Here is a 25,782-nt window from a genome sequence, read left to right on the forward strand (position 1 = left end):
GCATCCCAAGCAGTGTCTTAATCACCGTACCAAGCCCCTGCCCCTAAAATGATATATAGCTATGTCCAGTTCTGCTTTAGAACACTAAGGGCACCAAGTACTCTGAACTTGTAGCCGTCCCAGTTTTACTGACTGAATATTTTGGGATCATTTTTTGATCTTGTCCCTATTAAATACTGGTTTATCTTTTGGATTCTTCACCATGTTTTCCACAATAGCCTCTTCTCCTTTATTCTGGGTAGTAGCCTCCTTTGAGCTGTTAGATTTTATTCGCAGTCTATTAAAATAGCTCCCACACACGATGTCTGATTCTAACCTCTGCCTTCTCCGGCGCATCTTGTTTTCTCGATTCTTCCCTCAGAATCCACATGTAACTCGGTCCAGCTTGCTCCACAGCCTCTCACCAAGATCAGACGTCCCGGGCTGGCATTCCGGGGCTTGTGCCCTCTGTATTCTACAGGTCTGACTGTACTCTCTCCACATTGCCCCCCTGTATGTTCCCATGGTGTCAGGCAGTTGCTGTCCTGTTGTTTTTTCCTGTGTGGTCCCTTATAGTCAGAGCAATTCCTCTGACTAGAATGGCCTTCTAAGTTCCAATGCATTTTGCATAACTACTATGAACCTTGTTTTTGTTAACACTGAGACTGACCCAGGGTTTCTCCTCCTCAGAAGGCTCTTAGTACTGACTTGCCATCAGTATAGCAACTGGCTGAGCATAGAGAAATGCCAGCATCGGTGTCATCTGACTCTGATGCAGGATTCTGGAGAGCAAGGAGTATGTCAGAAACACCTTCTGCCCTTCACAGTCCCTGCCCCAAGGCCTCATACGTGCCTAATCAGTGCATTAGGAATACTTGTTAGCTGAAGTGAGTGACACCTCAAGAAGTGGTTGTAAATAAATAGGCCCTTAAAAAATAAATAGGCTCTTTTACAGTACCTTCCTATATTAGGCTGTATTGTCTTGAATGTTTCCCCTCTGTAAGTGTGTAAGTTTTTCTTTGAATCTTTCCAGATAGCATCTAGGAAAGTGAAAAGCAGGCTGACATCTTGGTACGGTGGGTTAAGCCACTACCTGCATTGCTGGCATCCCATGTGTGCGCTTGTTGGAGTCCCCACTCCACTTCTGATCCAACTCCCTGCTCATGTGTCTGGCAAAGCATCAGAAGGTGGCCCAAGTCCTTGGGGCCCTACCACTTGTGTGGAAGACCCAGATGGAGTTCTGGGCTCCCAGCCCCTGGCTCTGGCCTGGCCCAACCCTGGCCATCACTGCTCTTTGGGGAATGAAGCAGCACATGGAAGATCTCTTTCTTTCTGTATTTCCTGCTTTCTCTTTAACTCTGCCTTGCAAATAAATAAATAAATCATTTTTTAAAAGAAAAGGGAAGTGAGAAGCAAACAACACTGATCTACCCCCCTGTGATATTATACCACGGAGGCAAAAAAGGAAAACACGATTCTCAGAGTGTCCTGAAATAAAACCTCCTCCAGCTCTCATGCAATTTTATTATAAGATTGAAATGCCGGCTTTATGGATCTGAAGGAGACTTTCTGCCATGTCAGCAAAATCATATGATGAAAATATTTATTTGACTCTAGCACTGGTAATTTTAAAACAAACTCCTCATCAGATTGTGCTTCATTCTACTTCGCTGCATATTTTTAACGACTCATGAAACAGTTGCAGCCCGGCTCTGCCCTTGGTTGACCTTTGCCTTCAGTGACCTGATATTCAGTGAGTGAGCAGGAAGGATTCTCTTCCAAATTGTGATCCTAGAGGAATTTATCATAGAAAACTAGATTTTACATTATTTAGAAAGGAATAGGAAGATTTACACTGTGGAAAGACTGTCCATGCTAAATGATAGAACTTTTAAAGATTATTTGAAAAAAAAATTGAAGGCACCCCAGGGTATTGTAAAAATGGTCTTTCAACAAAATGACAGTGGTGCAGCATATCCTGGGCAGAGTGCCATCGTGTTTACAATTAGCAAAGAGCTCAACTACTGAGAGTTAGGGAATCTGCTGGTGGTCACTGCCACCCATTCACACGATTTGTTTAGTAAGGAGGTGCGTTCCTGTTCCCACCCTTTGAATGCAGGCCATGTTTTGTGACTTATTCTGATTGAGTAAATGGGACAAAGTAACACTGTGTCACTTCTAGACAGTGCTTAGAATCCCGTACACCTAAACAACCAACAGAATCTCACCCATCTCACCAACCCACAGAATCCTGTCCACCTCAGCACGCAACAGAACCCCATCCAGCTCGCCAATCCACAGTATCCCATCTGCCTCACCAATTCTTGGATTCTAAGTCACTTCACCAACCCAAGGACTCCTGTCCACCTCACCAGTCCACAGAATCCTGTCCACTTCTACAGTCAACAGAGTTCCAGCTCAGCTATCCTGTCTACTTCATCAATTCACAGAATCCCATGGAGCTCAACAGCCCACAGAATCCCACCCACCTCACCACCCCCCAGACCCCTGTCCACCTCACCAATCTACAGCATGCATGCACTTCAACAGCCCACAGTCTCCTGTCCACTTCATCAGTTCACAGAATCCTATCAAGCTCAATAGTCTACAGAATCCTATCCATACTCACTGATCCACAGTCCTGTCTTCCTCACCAATACACAGAATGCTGTCTACCTCCCCAGTCCACAAAATTCTGCCTGCCTTGTCAATCCACATAGACCACCCAATTCACAGAGTCCTGTCTACTTCACTAGTCCAGAGAATCTGAACAAGAACATCATTGTTTTAAACCATCACGTTTTGGGGTTGTTATCTATTAGTAGATGCTAATAGAGGTGGCTTGTTAGTTTTTGTAAAAGAGCTTGAAAATTTCAAGTGTGGTAAGTTGAATAGGGAACAAGATGTATTTATAAATAAATATTTGGGTGGATATATATGAATATATATTTCTTTCCTGCATTTAAGAAGAATCCACAATGCTGACTGCTTTTTTTAGCAGGTGACAAAACCAAGGAAGCTAGCCTTGAGATACAGAAAGAAGTTCTAACTTCAACAATTATGGTTTGAATACTTATTATGTACAGGGGATTTTCGAGTCTCTAGAATACAGCAGTGGATAAATGCAGAGATTTTACAGGAGCTGGGGGAGGTGTTTGACTGAAGAAAAGTCTGATGATAGTGTCCTCAAGGAAATTAAGACAACTGAGGCCAACAGGGACAGAAGGGGGAGTGTCATTCCAGATGTCGGGAGCCCCAGCTGCAGCATGTGATGGTGTTGAAGAGCATCAGTGTGTGTACGGAGCAGCCAGAAAGCCGTATGGTTAGTGTGGAGCAGGTGACGGAAGGGTGAAGTGGAGAGAGGGCTGTGGCAGGCAGTGTGTGGGAAGGACTTTGGAGTTTTTCCTAAGTGTGGTGGGAAGCCTTTTTAGAGCAGGGTAGTGGTGTGATTAGATTTCTGTTTGGAAAGGATTACGGTACTGCATGGAGAGTAGAGTGAAGAACAGTAGGAGAATAGGAGGCCAGTGAGAGGTTCTTGAGAAAGCCTGAGAAATAGCATCATGGAAGCAATCTGAGCAAGTGTAGCCTTTCGCTGGAGTTCTAAAAAAGCTTAATCTCTGAAAGGAATCATAGAAGTGTTAAAAACATAGACTTTGGAGTTATACAGAACTTCTTTTATATCCCTGGGGTTTATGTGGGATTAGGGAAGCAACTCGGAGTGTCAGCCTCAGTTTCTTTGTTGTTAAAATGGTACCTAATTTGTTCAGTTTTGAGGAATAATATATATATATATATTTGATATATATTATATATATATATATATATTTGAGGAATATAATGCATATACTCCAAGCTGAGAGATTGGAGAGTCATAGCTCATAAGTGCCAGTTCTTATTACTGGTGATTGTCATAAATAGGTGAGTACCTATTATCTTAGTTTTAAAATAAGACATCCAAAAGAAAAAAACCAACCTATAGTGATAGATGGCAAGGATAAAATAAATGAATTGAATAAAGAGAGAATGTAGACCCCCACTTCAGGATTAGCTATTTCTTGAAGCTTGTTTGGTATATCTTTCTGTAGGGGGTGTGTCGCTTGGCAGCTTGGACTATCACATCCCTTTATCAGAGTGCCTGTTCCCATCCTGGCTACTTCGCACTTCTGATCCAGCTAATGCTAAGTGCCTGGGCAGCAGACAATGGCTCACATGTATGGGCTCCTGTCACCCACATGGGAGACACAGATGGAGTTCCTGGCTCCTGGCTTTGACTTGGCCTACCCCCAACTGTTGTGGCCATTTGGGGAATGAACCAATGAACCAGCAGATGGAATATTTCTCTCTGTGTGTTTCTTCCCTTCTCTCTGCCAATCTGAATTTCAAATAAATGAATCTTTAAAAAAGAAAAAAAAAAAGCCGGGAGTTTAAAAAAAAAACCTTAAGGAGCAGCTGAAGCACAGAATATGACACAGTATTTCCTTATTCCTCTTGTCATAGCTTATCCATGTATTTCTCACTTACTGTCTAGCCCCTTCCATGTTTTATATAATTTTATGATTTTGTAAATTATGTGTAACACAGGCCATTTATGCATACAAGAGAGTACTTCAGAAAGTTCATGGAGAAGCTGGTGCTGTGGCATAGTAGGTTAAACATCCTCCTGCAGTGCCAGCATCCCATATAGATGCCGGTTCGAGTCCTGGCTGTTCCACATCTGATCCAGCTCCCTGCTGATGGCCTGGGAAACAATAAAAGATGGCCCAAGTGCGTGGGCCCCTGCACCTGCATGGGAGACCCACAAGAAGCTCCTGGCTCCTGGTTTCGGGTCAGCCCAGCTCCAGCTTTTGCAGCCATTTGGGGAATGAACCAGCAGTTGAAAAATCTGACTCTCCATCTGTTTGTAACTCTACCTCTCAAGTAAATTAATAAATCTAAAAAAAAAAAGTTGATGGAAAGATAATTAAAAGATAAGTGTGTAAGTTTGTTTTGGTTTAAAGAATTCTGCATTCAGAGGGCTTCAAAAATATGAAAAATGAGTATTATGAAAAAGTATGTATATATATTAATTTTTGCACCAAAACAAATCTTTTAATTCCATTTCTGTTTAAAATTTTTGTATATTTGGGAGGGGAGAGAGACAGGCAGACAGACAGACTGCATTAGCAGGAAGCTGCAATTGGTAGCAAGAACCAAGGAATGATGCAGACACTCTGGATGTGGGATGCAAGTGTATTCACAGCTGCACCCAACACCCAACCCCTAACTCCATTTTTCCGCAGAGTTTTTGATGTTTCTTCAGATTTGTAGGTTGTTTTTAAAATTAAGTTGCTTTGAAACACTATTTTCTACTAAATTTTTCTTCTTCCTCCCCTCTACCTCTCCTTAGTTCTGTCTGAAAACTAATGTCATAATTCTTGGGGACAGTGAGACAAACTAAAACGATGTGAACCGTATTATCAGTTTGTTTCTGATGCTTAGTGCCATATATCCTGTTTAGGGGACAGTTTTTATCCTGTAAGATGTGAGGACAAAGAGAATTGTTTGCTGTGTTTTTTTTTTTCCAAAAGTAAATATACAAATATGAGTACATAGAGATACTCAAGGTTTACTTGTAGATTGTTTTTATTTATTTTTAATGCAAGTAATTAATTCACATTTGTTCTAAAGGCAGAGAGAGACACAGAGAAAGCTTTATCTGCTGGCTTACTCATTCCCTAAATGCCCACAGTGGCTGAGACTGAAACCAGGAAATGAGAATGCAATCCAGGTTCTTCCACGTGGAGACACAGGAAACCAATTACTTGAAGCATGACTGCTGCCTTCCTGGGTCTGCATTGCATTGCTGGGAAGCTGGAATCAGCTCTAGCTGGGAAATCAAACCCAGGCGCTTCAGTGTGGGACATAGGCATCATAACTAGTAGGCTGAACAGCCAGTCCTATTGCACTATTTTTTTTTTTTTTTTGACAGGCAGAGTGGACAGTGAGAGAAAGAGACAGAGAGAAAGGTCTTCCTTTGCCGTTGGTTCACCCTCCAATGGCCACCGCGGCTGGCGCGCTGCGGCCTGCACACCGCGCTGATCTGATGGCAGGAGCCAGGTACTTATCCTGGTCTCCCATGGGGTGCAGGGCCCAAGCACTTGGGCCATCCTCCACTGCCTTCCTGGGCCACAGCAGAGAGCTGGCCTGGAAGAGGGGCAACCGGGACAGAATCCGGCGCCCCGACCGGGACTAGAACCTGGTGTGCCGGCGCTGCAAGGCGGAGGATTAGCCTATTGAGTCGCGGCGCCGGCCCTCATGTTAGATTTTTAGAATACAATTCCGATGTTCTCATTCCATTAAATGGCTTTATCTCAGAGGTAGTTACTAATGTCATTAGGTGGATAACTAATATATGTGGATACTAGTCTTACTATTGAAAGTATGGTATTCTCCTAAAATTAAGCTTATATTCTGATAATTCTGTTCATTAGCAAAGATGACATAGTTTATTCATGGTCAAGTTAATTTCCATGATTGCTATTCATTCTGTGATTTTTCTGTTTAACACATGTTCTAAAAATGAGAGTGGTGTACGTGAGTCATTTTGATAACAGTGATATGCTTAGAGGTAAGGCAGTTATATAAAATTTAATAAAAAGGGAGGATTAATTTTTTCATGCTATTATTTTCTTTTATTAGAGAGTACAAATGATTGTTCATTCTGTAAATTATGTATTATATTCCCTGATATTTGAAAATTACTGCTTCAATAAAGGTTAGTAGCCAAAAAATGTAGAATGCTTACAATTTTTGGTTGCTATCAAAACCAAAATAAAAGTAGAATCTAATGCATTTTATAGTTTCCAAATATATTCACTTATTTATCTCAAGCAGATGTATGTTCAGTGTTGTGATGTTGACTATTTTTATTTTAAGTTCCATTTAATAATCTTGAAAGCAGAGACTTGGAAAGTTAATTTTGCAATGATGTGTAGAAGGCGAAGTAGTATTAGATTTTGACTCTAAATAAGGCAAGTGGCATCAGACCATTAGAAAAATCCCATTTGCAGCTGACCACTTTCTTGTCAATCACTGCCCAAATCTGGGAAGCTGAGATTTTGAAGACATGGAGATGTTAGAAAAGATGACTAAAGAAAAATTGTGTTTTGTGATATTAATTAAGAATAGGACAAAATCGGCCAGTGCCACAGCTCGATAGGTTAATCCTCCACCTGTGGCGCCGGCCCACCGGATTCTGTCCCGGTTGCCCCTCTTCCAGGCCAGCTCTCTGCTGTGGCCAGGGAGTGCAGTGGAGGATGGCCCAAGTCCTTGGGCCCTGCACCCCATGGGAGACCAGGAGAAGCACCTGGCTCCTGCCTTCGGATCAGCGCGGTGTGCTGACTGCAGCGGCCATTGGAGGGTGAACCAATGGTAAAGGAAGACCTTTCCCTCTGTCTCTCTTTCCCACTGTCCACTCTGTCTGTAAAAAAAAAAAAGAATAGGACAAAATCTAACTAGTTCAAACATATTAATATATCTGCCACTTGAAATGCCATACTGGATAATTTGGGGGTAGTAGCAGTTACCTTGGAAATGGGACTATTGATCAAGTAGATGCCGTTTGGTAGAAAGAAACTGTCCACTATTTCCACAATATGTTGGTAAGTAATGTGAAATTAGTAACTCAGAGTTTTTAAAGTTGCTTCTAAGTAAGTTTTCCCATAGTTTAAAGAAATATATAAATAGTAGTTAGTTATCATTTTTTTGGTTAAGAAACATGCCAAAACAGGGAACTGTATGGGTTTTCCAAAAGCCCTCTTATATTAGAAATATTAAATGGCAAATTTGATTAGTTCTAGAAACTTATATGAGGTTTTCTGTTTTACAAATCCAGACTTACTAAAGAAAATATGTATCTGCTCTGGACTGAATTCTGTCCCTCCTCAATATGGAGGTAGTGCCTTTAGGAAGTAATGAGGAGTGAAGGAGCTCCTGAGGGTGGAAACCAATCCTATGGGATGGGGAAACCCCCGGGAGCTCTCTGTGCTTTGTGGGAATGCAGCCAGAATGTAGTGCTTCTAAGCCAGGATGAGGACTGTTGGGAAAAGTGAGTCAGCTGAAGCTTTGATCTTGGACTTCTCAGCCTTCAGACTGAAAACTTAATTTCGTTTGTTTAAGCCACCTAGCATTTCGTTATGGTAGCCCCTGTGACCAAGGCAGTGTATAGATAATGCCCAATTCCTATCCTGTCATGATGCCAAATTTTTAAAAATTTTGATGATGTTTCCGATTTTCAAGACATGTTCAGGCCCTCCACACTGTGGTTGTTGTTCATTTTCAGTTAATTGGAAAAATACTCTATGCCAAGTATTTCAGAGAAATTCAGTGGCACTTAAAGTAAACACACATTTTACCCATTCTAGTTATATGAGGCATTTGAGAAGTAGTGGTACAAACCTATGCATGACCCGTGATGTTTTCAGTTGGCATGAAGGGTACATACCAACCCTAGGGATTTTATACCCATCACAAATGTGAATTTTTTTTTCTGTCGTGAGGCAACCCCCAGCTTAGCAACATGGATCATTATATACCTGTTGAAATGATGTAACTAGCTACCTGCATTAGCTGTTCAACTACTGACTTTATTTCTTTTGTCAGAGATCACTTAAACTTGGCAAAGGGTCCTCTGACCTCAGAAACTTAATTGAAAGGCATTTTAAGGGAGATGAGCCCATTCAACCCCTTCCTATATGGACTGCAGCCTAGGACTTGCAGTGACTGTTTTGAGCTAGTCAGTACTTGAATCCATGTCTCTGAGCCACATTGTTTTAATGCAATTTTATGCATCTTAGTGGAAATCCCATATGCACTGTCACTATCTTTTTCAATCGTACGTTTTTGGTAGGTTTGTGAGCCCTCAGAAACCTGATGTAACTTGGCAACTCATCTTTCTAGTGGCCACTGTTTGAAGAGGAATCACTTGCTTTTCATTATAAAGGACTGACTGGGGTATTAGTAAGTGATTCAAAAACTTCCCAGACTCTCTGGCCTCTTCTCTCTAACTGCTCCATCACTGAGAGTCATCTCCCAGGATCCTTCTTACAAAGATGGAAGATTTCTTCCAGGGAGTAGACAAATGAATTATGGCATATCAAAGTGGAAAATACGTTCTATTTCATTTAATAAATGAGCCAACATAAACACATCTATAGATCAAAGTACTATTGTAATTGAATTGGAGTACTGATTGGTTAGTATTTTGAATGATCACAGTTAAGTGTGTTATGCTTCTTTGGCCATACAGCTCATGCATCTTTGCATAGTGTGGAGGACAGTCTTGTCCCTCAGAGATTGTGACTGGGAAAATGGAAACTTCTATAATAGAAATATTGCTTTATTGATATCTTGTCTGAATTACACAATACAACTCTGATCTTATGGTAAATTCACATACATACTGCATTTTTTAAAAGATTTAATTGGGGCTAGCACTGTGGCATAGCTGGTAAAGCCACTGCCTGCTGTGCCAGCATCCCATGTGGGCACCAGTTCAAGTTCTGGCTGCTCCACTTCTGGTCCAGCTCTCTGCTATGGCCTGGGAAAGTAGTAGAAGATGGCCCAAGTCCTTGGGCCCCTGCACCTGCATGGGAGACCTGGAAGAATCTCCTGGCTTCAGATGCTCGCAGCTCCGGCCATTGTGGCCATCTGGGAAGTGAACCAGTGGATGGAAAACCTCTCTCTGCCTCTGCTTCTCTCTGTGTAACTCTGACTTTCAAATAAATAAATAAATCTTCAAAACAAACAAACAAATAAATAAATGATTTATTTATTTGAAAGGCTGTTACAGGGAGGGCAAAACAGAGGCAGAGAAAGAGAAGTCTTCCATTCACTGGCTCACTCCCCAAATGGCTGCACTGTCTGTGGCTGGGTCAGACTTGTCGCTCCCCCTCTTCATGGAGGAGCAACACAGGACCCTGCGCTGTTCTTTCGTCTGCTCGGCCCTCCCCGGGTTTGCTGCTGGTTCTTCCCGGGTTGGCTACTGTCCCTTCCACCTCCGTGGAAGGGCAGTTCCCCCTGGCCACATTCCCCACTTCCGCAGGGGAGCGGCACACCGCCGGCCGGCTTTCTCGGGGGCTGCACAGGTGTTCCTTCAGCTAGATGTTCCCCTTAGATGTTCCCCGTGCATGCCGTCTCTCTCCTCCTTTATAGTCCTCCTCCGCCAATCCTAACTCGGCTGCCCACACACCGAGTATGCTGCTCTCCAATCAGGAGCAAGTCCTACAGTTTATTGGTTGAACTGGAGGCAGCTGTGCGGAAGCTGTTTACTTCTCTCCCAGCGCCATATTGTGGGAGAGCAGATGCATAGAATAAGTCTTAATTCCAGTAACTCAGTCTAGTCCGGTTTGCTCCCCACAGATCCCCCTTTCTTTTTATTTTTGGCGTTGATACGCGCCTGTCTTCGGTGTCCCGCGGCACACACTCTGCTCTACTTGCTAGAGTTGCCACAGGTTCTTACAAGTCCTATCAATCAGGCAAACCGAATCCGGGTCCTCTCTTCGCCATGTTGTGAGGAGGTTTTTAGGCGCTGGTGCGTGCCTGTGTTCGGTGACCTGCGGCTCACACTTTGGTCAAGCCGCCTGCTGGCACTTACCGCCTTAATCAGGCAGACCGAATCCAAGCTTTCTCATTGCCGTATTGTGGGGGAGACTTATTAGTGTTGGTTCGTGCCTATCTTCGGTGACCTGCAGCTCATACTCTGGTCGAGCTGCTTGCTGGTGCTTACCGCCTTAATCAGGCAGACCGAATCCAAGCCTCCTAATTGTTATATTGTGGGGAAGCCTTACTGATGTTAATTCGTGCCTGTCTTCGGTGACCTGCGGCGCATAAGCTGCTAGCCGCCGCAGGTGCTCATCGCCTCACTTAATCAGGCAGACCGAATCCAAGCTCTCACATTGCTGTGTTGTGGGGAGGCCTTTCTCTTTCTCTATTTCTCTATCTCCGGGCATTCCTATCTCTCCCATTTTACTTCTGTCTGCCAACATTCCTATTTCTCTCATTTTACTTCTAAACTTCTGTTTCTCTTATCCCTGCGGCTTTCCGGCACCTCGCCCCGCCGGCGGGTTCCCGGCTCTGAGCCGCTTCAGCCCGCGCCTCTCTCATCTGCGCGGCTCGGCTTTGCGCGCACACTCCGCGGTCTCGCACTTAACCCTTTCGCGTCTGAACCACGGCCTCGCGCCAGCCACGCGTTCCCTATGTACTTGAGCCCCGCACGCTCTGTCTGCGTGCGGCAGCCTCCACGAGTCACACAGCGTAGCTTACGTGTCCGCCACTAGCATTCAATCTAAGTTCCCCGGGCTAGCCTGGCGAATTCAACCCAGCTTACGTCTCCGCCCCACGGTTTGGCTTCCCGTCCTTTGCTCCCCGGGCTAATCAGACGGATCCCAACCAGGCTTACGTTTCAGCTTCTGGTTTCAACTTTTCGCCCCCCATTCCCGGGCTAACTTGAGAATCCCAAAGTGGCTTTCGTTTCCGCCTCGGCCTGCCCCCCGCGGCTTCAATTTCCCTAACATTTTTCTCTACCCGGTATGTTTCCCCAAACTTTCCTCCAACGATATTCCTCCCTCATTTCTCCTGGCCTCTCCCCACAGTCCGCGTCCAAGTCTGTTTGTTCTAGCTTTCACTTTCGCTTTCGACCTTAGAGATTTCTCCCAGCTTCCCCCCGTAGTCCGTATCCGAGTCTATGCCTAGGCTTTCAATAGCTTCTTCCGGCACCTTTATCGTCCGGCTTTTCCCTAGGCTGTTTGCTAGTCTCTCTCTCCGGTAATTTCCCACTTCTTCCCGTTTCTTCCCTCCTAAGTTTCATATCTGTCCTGGGTTTCCTATCCGAGCTAGATTTCCTATCCGAGTCACGGCACCATTATGTCGCTCCCCCTCTTCATGGAGGAGCAACACAGGACCCTGCGCTGTTCTTTCGTCTGCTCGGCCCTCCCCGGGTTTGCTGCTGGTTCTTCCCGGGTTGGCTACTGTCCCTTCCACCTCCGTGGAAGGGCAGTTCCCCCTGGCCACATTCCCCACTTCCGCAGGGGAGCGGCACACCGCCGGCCGGCTTTCTCGGGGGCTGCACAGGTGTTCCTTCAGCTAGATGTTCCCCTTAGATGTTCCCCGTGCATGCCGTCTCTCTCCTCCTTTATAGTCCTCCTCCGCCAATCCTAACTCGGCTGCCCACACGCCGAGTATGCTGCTCTCCAATCAGGAGCAAGTCCTACAGTTTATTGGTTGAACTAGAGGCAGCTGTGCGGAAGCTGTTTACTTCTCTCCCAGCGCCATATTGTGGGAGAGCAGATGCATAGAATAAGTCTTAATTCCAGTAACTCAGTCTAGTCCGGTTTGCTCCCCACAAGACTGAAGCCAGGGGCCAGGAGCTTCTTTTGAATCTTCCATGTGGGTGCAGGGGCCCAAGTACTCGGGCCATCTTCCACTGCTTTTTCAGGTGTATTAGCAGGGGGCTGGATTGAAATTAGAGCAACTGGGACTTGAGCCAGCATCTAAATAGAATACACACTGTAGGCAGAGGCCTAACCTTCTATGCCACAGCACCAGCCCCAGATGCTACATTTTTTAGGATATTTAACTAAATCCACATGAGTAATTGGTAAAATAAATTATGCCTACAAAAGTCATAGACAAGATACTGCTCTGGAGATAGGCCATGCTGCAACTAGATCAAGCAGGTGTGAGTCTAGGGAAATGATGAAGGGAAGTCCAAGAAACTGGAACACCATGCAGAAGACACACACAAGGAGAAGCGGTGCAATAATCTTATCTGACCGACAGGAAATAGATGGATGATTTTCATCCAAACACTGTAACAGTAAATTGAATTAAATTCCGTGTAATTGTTCTTAGTATCTGAAGAAGGCATTAATGTAATGTTTGCTGGTGGATACTGAGGGCTATTCCAGGATAATTGTGCCTATCGTCCTGAAAGTGTCTGGGGCTGATTTCGTGATACTGAATGCTTTATATTCTGTTCATGTTCTTTTGAGATGTGTTTAGATATGCTGGTGTAATTTGATTTTTTGACAACCCAGGAAAATAAAGCTAAACACACGCATCCACTTTTTGTTAATGAAGAAACCAGTCTTAAACAGCTGCCCACACCTCAGTCCCTGCAAGTCATCTAATGTAATTGGAGGTGGGAGGCGTGAATACACCATCTCTTCCCATAATCTGCTCCATCTCTTTGCATGTCGTCTATTCCCAGCTTAGTTGGGAGCCAGCACTCTTCCCACAGATCCTGTAGCTCCAGACTCCTGCTTTCTTCTGTGTGATCTTAACCCCCGAAAAAAGAATTCGATGCTCAGGAAGATTCACAGTTAAAAGAACCGAGGGGATAGTTGACCCCACTAAAGTGACAGAACTTGGTTAATGACCTGGAGCTTGAGAAGTGGGGATTAGTTGCTGACCTGCACGTTGAATGTCTTCTACCACTCTGCATCCCTCTGGTACCCCTAGGCACTCCTGAGCTTCCTTCCCCAACCCACAATTTTGTCAAGATGTAGCTGTCTCCAGCCTCCAGCCCCTTTCTGAGATCCTTGAATCATATCTTAGAAATCAGCCAGGAAAATAACTGTAAGGAAAACCTAAGCGAATGACTCTTTAAGTCCGTCATCAAATTATTAATATTGCCAAAACCTAGCAGTGGTTTTGAATAGTTCAGTTGTTACCTCCCATGCATTCTATGAAAATGTTTAGTGGGAACATGAAGATTCAGATTCCATTCTCAATCACAATTTAGTGGAATTGAGTATTTTCCTGTGTCTCTATTAATACTGATTTTATTTACAAGAAGTAGTGAAAAAATTGTACTCTATATAGTTAATTTATTGAAGCTGGTATTTTAAAGAAAAGACTTCATGGATATTTGTATATCAGCTATTTTGCAGAAAAATTTAAACTATTGACCTTGAAGATCTATGTAGAATATAGATTATTCATAGTATGATAAGGGATTCTTTAAGAACTTCCAAGACCTGTTATAGAATGTTTTAAAAAACAGTTAAGTGTACATAGCACATGGCTTTCTTCTCTTCATATATATTGCTGGCTTGATTCCAAAAAAATCAACAATTGATACGTTTGGGCATCTTCACATATTTTTTAATGCATTCTATGAACAAAAACAAAAGTAAAGACATTGGATATATATCATGTGCTTCTTATAAAATATTCAAATAATGCAGATCATGGGAGGTGGAATCCCTCTATAGCCCATCCCCTGAAATAAGCAGTCACTATGTGGCTGGTATCTTCAACATGCTCCTATATCTAAGGTCAGATAGAATGAAGAAAAAGATACATGAATAGACAGAGATATACATTATATTTGGATAGATGTAATTTGTGAAATTGAGATTATATCATGAATACTATTACTTGAAAAAAATTTTATGTATATATATTATATATATGCATATATATGTATTGACTGTTGGTGATATGTTTGCAAACTGTAGGCTGTTCAGGTTTGACTCAAAAGATTATCTTTTTTTTAAAGATTTATTTATTTATTCAAAAGTCAGAGTTACACAGAGAGAGGAGAGGCAGAGAGAGAGAGAGAGAGGTTTTCCATCCGATGATTCACTCCCCAGTTGGCCGCCAACTGCCGGAGCTGCACCAATACGAAGCCAGGAGCCAGGAGCTTCTTCTGGGTCTCCCACGCGATGCAGGAGCCCAAGGACTTGGGCCATCTACCACTGCTTTCCCAGGCCATAGCAGAGCTGGATTGGAAGTGGAGCAGCCGGGTCTTGAACCGGCACCCATATAGGATGCTGGCGCTTCAGGCCAGGGCATTAACCTGCTGTGCCACAGCACCGGTCCCTCAGAAGATTAAGAAGATTATCTTAAAAATTAAGCTTTTGAGCTTTCTACCTTTTTTTTTTTTTTTTTTTTAGAATTTATTTATTTTGAAAGAGTTACAGAGAGAGAGGGAGATCTTTCATCTGCTGGTTCACAGCCCAGATAGCCACAACATCCAGCACCAGGCCTGGCAGAACCCAGGAATCAGAAGCTTCATCCAAGTCTCCCACCTGGACCATCTTCGGTGGCTTTCTCAGGCCATTAGCAAGGAGCTTGATTGGAAGTGGAGCTGTGGTGATAGGAGCTGGTGCCTGTATGGGATGCCTAAGACACTGGCTTTACTCGCTATGCCACAAATGCCAGCCCCATGCTTTCTACTTTTTAAAACTATACCTTCAGATTGACCTATTGAATACCTGTTTTGGAATTGTAGAATACTTTTATAGTTTCATGACTAACAGCAATTAGTAATTGTGTAATTTCACTCAACATCATTTCCATGGAATTTGTGCTCACCATCAAAATTTTTGCTACAATTTGTCCATTCCTGTATATAGCAACATGCTAGATAAAGTTAATAGTTCTATAGAATCACTATAATAGGCACTTTGATTCACTTGTTGGTTGATTTGATTATATAATTAGATGTTATATTTTCAAAGAAGTTCTTATTGGTGGTATATTTTATGTGTTCGAAATAAGTTTGTTGGTACCAGATAAGGTCACTACCTGTGATGTCAACATCCCACTTGGGTACCTGTCAAGTCCTGGCTGCTCTGCTTCTGATCCACCTCCCTGCTAATGCACCTGGGAAAGCAAGGGAAGATGGCCTAAGTGTTTAGGTCCCTGCACCTGCATGGGAGACCCAGAGGAAGCTCTTGGCTCCTGGCTCCTGGCTCCTGGCTCCTGGCCTCAGCTTGGCCCAGCCCCAGCCATTGTGGCCATTTGGGGAGTGAACCGGTGGATGGAAGATCCCTCTGTCTGTCCCTCTCTCTGTGTAACTCTATCTTTCAAAAAACAAATAAGTCTTTAAAAAAAGAAAGAAATGTTGGCCAGCTCCGCGGCTCACTTGGCTAATCCTCTGCCTGCAGCGCCGGCACACCGGGTTCTAGTCCCGGTTGGGGTGCTGGATTCTGTCCCGGTTGCTCCTCTTCCAGTCCAGCTCTCTGCTGTGGCCCAGGAGGGCAGTGGAGGATGGCCCAGGTGCTTGGGCCCTGCACCCGCATGGGAGACCAGGAGGAAGCACCTGGCTTCTGGCTTTGGATCAGCACAGCGCCAGCCGTAGCGGCTATTTGGGGAATGAACCAGCGGAAGGAAGACCTTTCTCTCTGTCTCTCTCTCTCACTGTCTAACTCTGCCTGTCAAAAAAAAGAGAGAGAGAGAAAAAAGTGTTACCTTTATATGTAAAGTACATGTTGGTTGGGCAGAAATTCTTAAGTCATAACGTCATTCTTCAAGATGCTATAGACATTATTTCTGCTAGAAACTATGGAGAAGTATCCGGCTATTCAATTTTTTTTCCTGTTTATAAATAATTTGATTTGTCTTTCTAGAGTGCTGTAAGACTGCTTTTTCTTCTTTTAATCTTTGGGAAGTGTCACCAGAAAACTTCAAAGTGCATGGTATGCACATTCAAGTCTTTGTTTATCTTGGAAAAAAACATCTTAAGATATAAAATTTTTCTTTCTATGCCTACTATATGTGTACAAATATCTAATCTCCTCTTTTCCCTGTAATTTGTATGGTGGTATGATATTTTGTCAGCTTGGGATACTATAACAAAAGAACGTAGATTGGGTTAAACAACAGAAATGTTCTTATCCTTCTCTGGGCTAAAGTCCCAGATCAAGGTACACCTGATTGGATTCTTGGTGAGGAATCTCTGCCTCACTTGTAGACAGCCACCTTCTAAGAAGGCAGTAGAGGGGAACTGGAAGAGGAATGAAATGGGGAGCGGGGCAGAAGACAAAAGAGAAATGGAGGAGGGAGAGGGAGCAGGTGAGCAAGGGAGAGAAAGAGTGACTGCCTTATGTCTCTTATAAATGTAGGATCCTATCCCCCAGGTCTCCGTCTCATTCCATCATTTTACCCCCCTAAAGATCCCATCCCCGAATACAAGAACCCTGGGGACTGAGCCTTCAGCATCTGACTTTGGGAGAGGGGATGTAAACATTCAGCCCATACATCTGTCCTAGACATTTATATCATTATTCTTTTCTATTTCCTGTGTTGTGTATCATAAGACTTTCCTGTGTCCTGACAAGTAATTTACTCATGTTTATTCTCCTCATGTTAGCATCGATGTGCTCATCTCGGATTTTTTTTTTTTTTGCTTGAATACTGTCAGTTCACTCTTTTTCTTATCCTGTCCTTTTGATTTATGCTGTTAACATGATTTCAGATCATAGTTATTTTTAAACCATTTCTGAGCAATACAGTAGACATAGACGCTATTTTAAAATGACTGCCTTTCAGAGAACCGTATAGACCTTGGGAAGCCGTTCTTCCCAAAGTATGATACATTTATTAACATCTGAAAAGACATCTGAAAAGAATGATTCAAAATATAATATTCCTTTATTTGTTATGGGAAGATCTTCAAGGTAGCCAATTGATTGAGTGCTAATTAACTTTAAGAATTTTAATTGTGTTTTGTGAAATGCAGGGCTCATTCTGCAATATGCTCTTGATTTATTTTTTTATGATACTTAAGTGCATGTGGAGTTCAAATGCCACTTCTATACAAGGCAATGTGAGGCATCTGCAGAAATTATCTAATAAAATGGCCTCAGCACCCCTGGTAGAAAGGCAGCGGCATTTGGGCTTGTAATTATGTAGACTGACTTGTGCAGAATGGCTAAACTGTAGTGATGATGACTTTTCCTCTGCCTTTTCAGGGTTCGTCCTGTTTGCCCACAGCTGCGTATTTCCAGGCATTTTTGAGTAACATGGATTTATAGGATTTATCACTTCCCACTGTGCCATCTACTTTCAGGAACAGTTGGTTTCCTAAATGAATTGGCAACTAAGCCTATCACAGTAGTGTTTTGTTTTATTTTCTGTGGTGTTAGAAATACTTTGCTTTTGAGCAGAAAATGAAAATCTTTGTGCCTGGAGTGGCTTTTGACAATTCTTTAAGTACTATCATTTCTATAAAAAAGACAAGTCGTGGTTTGAATAATTTAGAAGTGCTCAAATGTCACATTTTTGAGGCATCTATTTCATGGCTTTCCGGAGTATCTGAGCCAAACACCTCTCTGGAATTTAACAACTTGTGTCTCTACATTCCTGGGTAAACAATAAATTGTTTTCCTCTTTGAATAAAAGTTGCCATGACAACTGGGCAAGCTTGGGCTATGGAAGTCGAACAGCAAGCTCTAGTCTTTCTTTCAGTATGTTCAAAGATGTGATATTTGGCAGCTCTAGTTTAAGTCAAAATGAAGGTGTATTTCACATAGCCATATCAGTGCTATACATTGTAATTAGGCAAAATCATGAATATTTTGTGCATCTTATTCATTATTTATGTACAATGACATTTTTGTACATTGTGATAAATTCAAGACTCTTGCTTAACTGGTTTCAAAGATTCAGGGATTATGAAAAATACCATTTATTTTACAAATGTTAATTTCAGCAATTATGCTGTACTCTGATTCCATGTTGACAGGAACTTCTCACAGAACGACTCACGCTCAAGGTGAGGATGTTGCTGAATACTTTATAATAGTAATATAATAATAGGAATAAAACAATTAAGTTTTTATTTAGACTTACTGAATATTTTTTTCAAAATCACGCTTCTTACTATTAATTGAAAAACTAAATGAATAATTATTACAATGATTAGATCTATGGTTTCTGGCAGGTTCTGTCTCTGCTATGTGAGTACCTAGAATATCAAAATTGAAGGGGAGGTATTTGTTATCCAGGTCAATAAATCTGTCAAGATTTCCTTATTCCATGTGACATAGGTTTGGCTGCAAGTAAGAGAAACTTGATTTTTTTAGAAACTTGATTTTTTTCCTTTGTGTGACAATAACCTAACAATGGAGTAGGGGGAAGAGAGGAGCCTGGAAAGGTTGATTAATGGGTACTAAGTTGCAGTTCCATAGGAATAAAAAGTTCTGGTGTTCTCTGGCACAGTAGGGTGACTGTAGATAATGATAATGTACTATATATTTCTCTCTGAAAACAACAACAAAAAGAAAACTAAAAATATTTTGAATGCTTTCTCCATAAAGCCTGGTTAAATGTTCGAGCAGACAGATATGTTTATCCTGATGGGACATTACACAGTGTATACATGTACTGAAACCTCACATGGTGTACCCCATAAATATGTACAATTTTTATGTGAGTTAAAAAGAAATAACAGTTAGAGATTTAGTGGTTTATGAAAATGAGCAAGTCTCACAATAGTGTCATACTCTAGTATACTTTGATCAGGGATCTGACTTTTTCGTCACAACGTTTATGATTCTGTCCTCATCTATGTGGCTCCCTAATCTTCAGGCAGAGTTTCCTCATGGTGGCAAAATGGAGATAATAGTGCCAAGTCTCACAGGAAACATCTCTGTACCCAGAACAAAGGGAAGTCAGGTCCTGTCTCCCCAAGCTCCTGAGCCTCACTAACTAGTCCTTCTTAGGTCATGTGCTCGTGCATGACCAATCATTGTGGGCAGTAGAATGTCAAGTGCAAAAGCGGTTTGTGTCCAGCCTCAGGGAAGGTGCCTACACTGGAAGTTCCCAGTGCAGCATGAGACCAGAAGGAAGAGGTGAGTGCATGGTGAAGACACAACCACAGTGCTTCTCACTCTCCTGGAACCCAGTCAGTCAGCAGCATGACATTCTGGAAGTAACTTAGAAATCCCGGTACTGAATCTGTGTCCCTCTTTCTTTTTATCTCCCTTTTCCTCCTTTTTTTTTTTTTTTTTACAGACTTTTCTTTCACCATGGATGCACATATCATTTGTATATGATACCCAGAATTTAATTGGAGGTATATCTAAGATCTTAATCTTTAAAAACAACAAAATATACTGTTGATACTTAATCACTGTTCTTAGCATTTACAGCTTGGGTCAGAGTCTTTTAGTCATGAGGCAAAAAATCTATTTAGATTACTACTTAGAATATCCATTTCCTTTCTGTAATCAATTTTATAGGTGTGCCTAATGACTTCTGAAAAAGTACCCAGGATTCTTGTTGTGATTAGATTTCTCAAGAGTAATTGCAAATTTTTTTAGTAGCACTTAGATAATAAATGGCATTAGACAAAATTCATATCCCTAACTTTGTTATGCAAATCATACTTTCTGTTCTATAAGCATTGTTTGTATGTTTACCTGAATGTTTAAAATATATTCTGTATAGTGACTCCTCAAGTTGATTAACACAATTGCATTTCATGGTGACAAGTTCTGTTTACATCAGAATTAGCCAAGAATCATGCAACTTTTCTTACTTCTCCTTAGCAAAATTGCCTTTTAAAACATTAAAATCTCTTTATTGAGCGGGAAACATAAAACAAAGACTTGGTGACAGGCACCATGGTGATACCAATAATGAGAATTAAGACAAAAGTGGAATTTAATAACCAAAATTGAAGGGGAAATATACAATCTCCATTTCTAGGACAATCATTTGAGAGTAGGCCCAGATCTAACTTTCTTTTTAAAGAGAATTTGAATTTGTTGTTACTCAAGTAATTATAGCTCAGGTTTTCAGCACATACTTATAAAAGAGACTTTTTGTTTGATGGCAATGATAAAGCTCTTTACTGTGGTAGAAGAGTATATATTTGCTTCTAATTTTGTATATCTGGCAATACTATTATATAATTTTATGTATGCTAATTATACATATTTATTTATCTTAATTCACTTCCCTTAGCAGTTATTTAAATAACTTGACTATTTTGAAGATTACTAAATTTTTAATTTCAAGAAGATTCTTTAAATGAGGAATTAAGAAACAAGATCTTTGTTGTTAATATACATTGTTTCTTATCATTGCAGGAGGATACAGATCATAATTACTATATATCTCGAATATATGGTCCATCAGATTCAGCCAGTCGGGATCTGTGGGTGAACATAGACCAAATGGAAAAAGACAAAGTAAAGATTCATGGAATATTATCCAATACTCATCGGCAAGCTGCAGTAAGTACTTTGGCAATCAATGTTTCTTTTTATCTGCTGTGAAAAAAATTGTTGCTTCGTTAGCCCTTTGTGATCATTTTGCAAGTATATTAAAGTCTATAACTGCAACTTAGGTTAATTTACTATGTTTAAGATAGTAAGAAAAATGAATTATTTTGATAAACTACCATGAACCAATTTCCTTAGTATGTCTGATTAATTATATGTTTTTTAATTCAAAGTTCAAATTTATGTTCGATTGTTTTCAATTTTTTTAAGATGCAGGAATTTATGGAACATTTTAAAAAATTACATAAATGTAATATGTTCCGTTTTACATGTACTTTTTCCTTCACCTTGGAAAAATTTTAACCAAAAATATTATGATTCCGGTAATATATGAGAGTGTCTCAAATAATTTGTGGTTGTGGTAGGCTTTGTAGCATAGCAGGTTAAGCCACTGCTTGGGTTGCCAACATCCCATATCAAAGTGCCTGGTCCCAATCTTGGCTTCTGATCCAGTTCCTTGAAAATGCACCTGGGATGGGTCTGGTTTTGTGGTGTAGCAGGTTAAGCCTCTGCCTGAGATGCCAGATGCTGGCATCCCATATGGGCACCAGTTCAAGTCCTGGCTGCTCCAATTCTGAGTCAGCTCCCTGCTAATGCACCTGGGAAAGCAGCGGAAAGATGGCCCTAGGCCTTGGGCTCCTGCACCCGTGTATCTTAGTATTGGCCCATTTGTGGAGTGAACCAGAGGATAGAGGATTGCTGGTGTGCTTGCTTACTCTCTCTCTCTCTCTCTGCCTTTCAAATGCATTTAAAAAAAAAAAAAAAAAGAAGAAGAAGAAAAGAAAATGTACCTAGGAGGCAGCAGATTATGGTTTAATTGCTTGAGTCCAGTGTATGAGACTGGATGGAGTTCCTGGCTTCTGCCGGACCCAGCCTGGCTGTTGCCAGCATCTGGGGAGTGAACCAGCTCATGGAAGTCTCTCTCTCCTCTCTCTCCTCCCTCTTGCTCTCTCCTCCCCCCGCCTCCAAACAAATAAACAATAAATATTTTTAAAAGCTTGTGTAAAATAGTTCAAATTATTCTGGTGCAAACATTTTTGAGATATATGCATTTTTTTCCACAATACAGATTTTCCATGAACTTTTTGAAAATTTATTATGTTTAAACTAAATTATGAATTTAAGTGAAGGAGTTTAATAAAAAGGAAACCCATAACATCTAGAAGGCATCAAGTTGATATTTCATTTAATTAAATCATTCATTTAAAATTATTATTTTACTTATTTGAAAGGCAGAGAAACAGAGACAGAAAAACAGGGAGACAAAGAGATTTTTCCGTCCACAGTTTTACGCCCCAAATGCCCAGAGTTGCCAGTATGGGACCAGGCAGAAGCTTGGAACTGGGAACTCAGTGCACATTTCCCACATGGGTAGCAGAGAGCCAACCACTTGAGCCATCACCTGCTGCCTCCCAGGGTGAATATCAGCAGGAATCCTGGGAGTAAAGCTAAGACTTGAACCCAGGCACTATGATCTGGAATACGGGCATCCCAAATGGCATCTCAACCACTGTGCTAAATGCCCACACCAAAAATCGGTATTTTAAGCCTATATTCATTATTACTAAGTGTGTTTCCCTAAATAAAGTATTCTGTGGTGCTGATTCTGCATCTGTGAAGTTGGAAGAGATAAGATACTAGTCCCAGCCTTTCTTACCCTACATGGTCATTGATAGCCTGTTCTGTGTGCCACAATGAATGCTCGAATGGATTAGGCTTTTCAGTCTTCACAATCCTATGGTTTAAATGTTAACATTTAAGTATTGCAGATAAGAGAGCCGAGTCTTAGGTCAGTTAACCTACCCAAGATTCTCCCACTAATAGTGTTGAAACTGGGGTGTGAAGCTAGGGAGTACAGTCAGTGTTAAAATGCATGCACAAAATTGATCGTATCTACTCCTCCAAATGTTCTGTGATAATCATTTCATAGTAAATTCCAGGTTTAATATCTCAAAAGTTATTTGATTTCACTGACCGGATAACAGATGATCCTGTTATCAGTGAAGACTTGTAATATTTAGTCTAGTGTGACTTAAAAGTGAAAGCAAAACAGCTATAACCTTTTGAGTGCTGTTGTCATTTTTGATATAAATATAGAACTAATAGAGTCAATGCTGAAGTTCTTTAGAGAAGCATTGATTTGATAAATGCTAAGCATTAACATTTTTGGCAATGGCCTTCATTGTTTATGTATGGAAATTCCTATATCAGGGATCAGCCATCAAATGGGAATTAATTATAGTTCATCATGATGATTCATTGGATATTCAGTGTAGAACACATTTTTAAAACATATTTATGTATTCTGGGCCAGGCTGAAGCCAGGAGCCAGGAACTCCATCCTGGTCTCCCGTGTGGGAAGCACGGGCCCAAGTACTTGGACCATCTTCTACTGCCTTTCTAGAAAGCTGGATCAGAAACAGAAGAGCTGTGATTCTAACTGGCACTTCAATATGGGATGCTAGTGTCTCAAGCAGTGGTTTACCCCACTGTGCCACAATGCCAGCCTGAACACATGTGTTTGTTAAGTCTAAGAAGCAAACACAGTAGCCACCTTCCCTTGCTGAATTCCATCAGCCTTTTCTTTTCCATATTCAATAACCTGAGGCAACATGAGAGATTCAGAAATTATTCACTGTGGGGTTTTGAAGAGATCTTCAAAAGAAGAGGAAATGAGAAAGATTAGATTGGAATTCATTCCATTTGACAGTCTTCCCACTGTATCACAGTGCCTACTAATGTAAAATACACTTTGTAGAAGTGTGACTATTGGTGTATCTGCACAGGGGTTCTGTGAAGTGGCCCAGTGCTGGTGTTGATCACTCCACCATGGGTTGTATCAATAGGCAGAGAAACAAGTTTGTCCGCAAAAACCTTACCTGATTTCTTCTTACACACAGATTGGGCCATTCTCTTTCTTCTATGTTTTCCCAAAGGTGAAGCACTTTGTGTCTTACCTCTCCTCGAAGGAGCTTCTTTCTATGTGGAATAGGGTTTTCTTGGTTACCCTGTAACCTCATCTCTCTGATAATCTTATAAAGAATTATGATGCTATAGATGACTTATTTTTTTTCTTAATGTTAAATTGAGTGAGTGACATTGTTGCTTTCACCATGCAAGGCAGGATAAACATAAATGATGAGACTTAAGATACTGTTTGCAACCTACTTAGTGTTCCAGGCATTGATTCTGGAATGCATAGAATATTTACAAATCTATTTTAGCTTTCTCTGCTATTGGCATAGCTTGGTTTCTTAGTTTTCCATCAGTATTTAACTTATGATCAAACCTTTCTTAAAATTAGAAGTTGTGTCCACTTTCTCATCACTACCGAAAGAAAGACATACACATATTGCTACCTAATGAGGTAGGTTTGCTGCCAATGCACACAAAGACCCATCTGTGAGGTGGGACTTCTGAGAAAAGAAAAGCTTTGTTTGTGTGACTGACCAGATGAGGAGATGGCAGCCCTGGCTCCAATCTGTGTCCCTAGTTGGGAGTCTGGGAAAAAACTTTGTGAGTTAGGTGGGGAAAGTTGGCAATGAGGAAGCATTGTGATCTGAGTTCTGACTGAGGGCTCTTGGAACCAGGCAATTTTGGTTGAGGTTTACAGCAAGAGGGATTTCAGCACCTGGGTCTTCTGGTCAATGTGTTGTAGGAATCAGGACCCCAGCTGGCCTCCCAGAGACCCCTGCTAGACTTGGTCCAGGTTCTTGTGTTCCCACCTATAGAAAGACAGCTCGCTTACCACGGGTACAGGAGAGCAGGAAAGCAGGATGTGTTGATGAGCAGAGGGTCAGTGCACATTCAGGTGTGAATGCTGGAGACCTCACACAGGGAAATTGTCCCAGTCAAGGCTGGGTGGGCTGTCCTTTTGTAGGGCGAGGGGTGGTGCTTGCAGCAGAGTCTGACTGGGTTTTCAAAGAAGGCAGGGTTTGGGGTGGGGCTGCAGCACTCCTGAGTGGTTGCCTCCAGGAAGTCCTGGGGTCTCCTGCATGATGCAAAGTGAGGCTTAGGTGCATGGGGCGTGGGTGTGCTGAGCTTTCATCCCTGTTGAATGGGAATAGAAGGTGGTGGGGATTGGGGCAGTGCAGGCAGCGGGCGTGTTGTTAGTGCTTAGCTCCTTGCTGCTGACTAGCTGTTTGCCTACCCATATCCAGTGGAAAGAGTTACATCTTTAGATATCCATCCTGTCCTGGCCTCTTTAGACCTGCAGGTCAGGTTTTCTTCTGCCCTTTCCCAGCTGCTTGATATGTAACTTTTGGCTCCTTGTATCCTCTGGGCCTGGGCCACCAAGCCGTAAGCAGCTCTCAAGATAACAGGAACTTGAAAAATGTGATCAGGGGCCTGCTGCCAGCATCCCATATGGGCTCTGGTTCCTCCACTTATGATCCAGCTCCCTGCTGGTGTGCCTCGGAGGGCAGCAGAGGATGGCCCAAATGCTTGGGCCCCTACACCCACATGGGAGACCTTGGCCATTTCAGCCGTTTAGGGAGTAAGCCAGTGGATGGATGGAAGACTCCTTCTCCCTCTCTCCTTCCCCCTCCCCCTCTCCCCTACCTACCCATACACACAAACACACACACACACACACCAGTGACAAGCATGCTTAGGCATACACTTCCATTTGTAATAATATTGATAATGTTACTTAGTTTTCCTTTTTTGGGAGTTGTACCATTTGGACTCTATTTAAGTTTTCTATTTTGTAACTTAGATACTTACTGGGATATGAAAAATTATACTT

The 25,782-nt window shown here is 42.0% G+C and overlaps 1 protein-coding gene across 1 annotated transcript in view; it reads left to right on the forward strand.

Annotated features, from left to right (window-relative positions):
* PLXDC2 (plexin domain containing 2) overlaps positions 1–25,782 on the forward strand; it is a 466,948-nt gene that overhangs the window by 215,437 nt on the left and 225,729 nt on the right. The window contains exon 3 of the mRNA XM_051821437.2: positions 20,841–20,987. Coding sequence (XP_051677397.1) covers positions 20,841–20,987 — 147 coding nt within the window. The remainder of the gene's footprint in view (positions 1–20,840; positions 20,988–25,782) is intronic.

The sequence above is a fragment of the Oryctolagus cuniculus genome, chromosome 13 (genome assembly GCF_964237555.1).
Source record: "Oryctolagus cuniculus chromosome 13, mOryCun1.1, whole genome shotgun sequence".
In the NCBI taxonomy this organism is placed as follows: Eukaryota; Metazoa; Chordata; class Mammalia; order Lagomorpha; family Leporidae; genus Oryctolagus; species Oryctolagus cuniculus.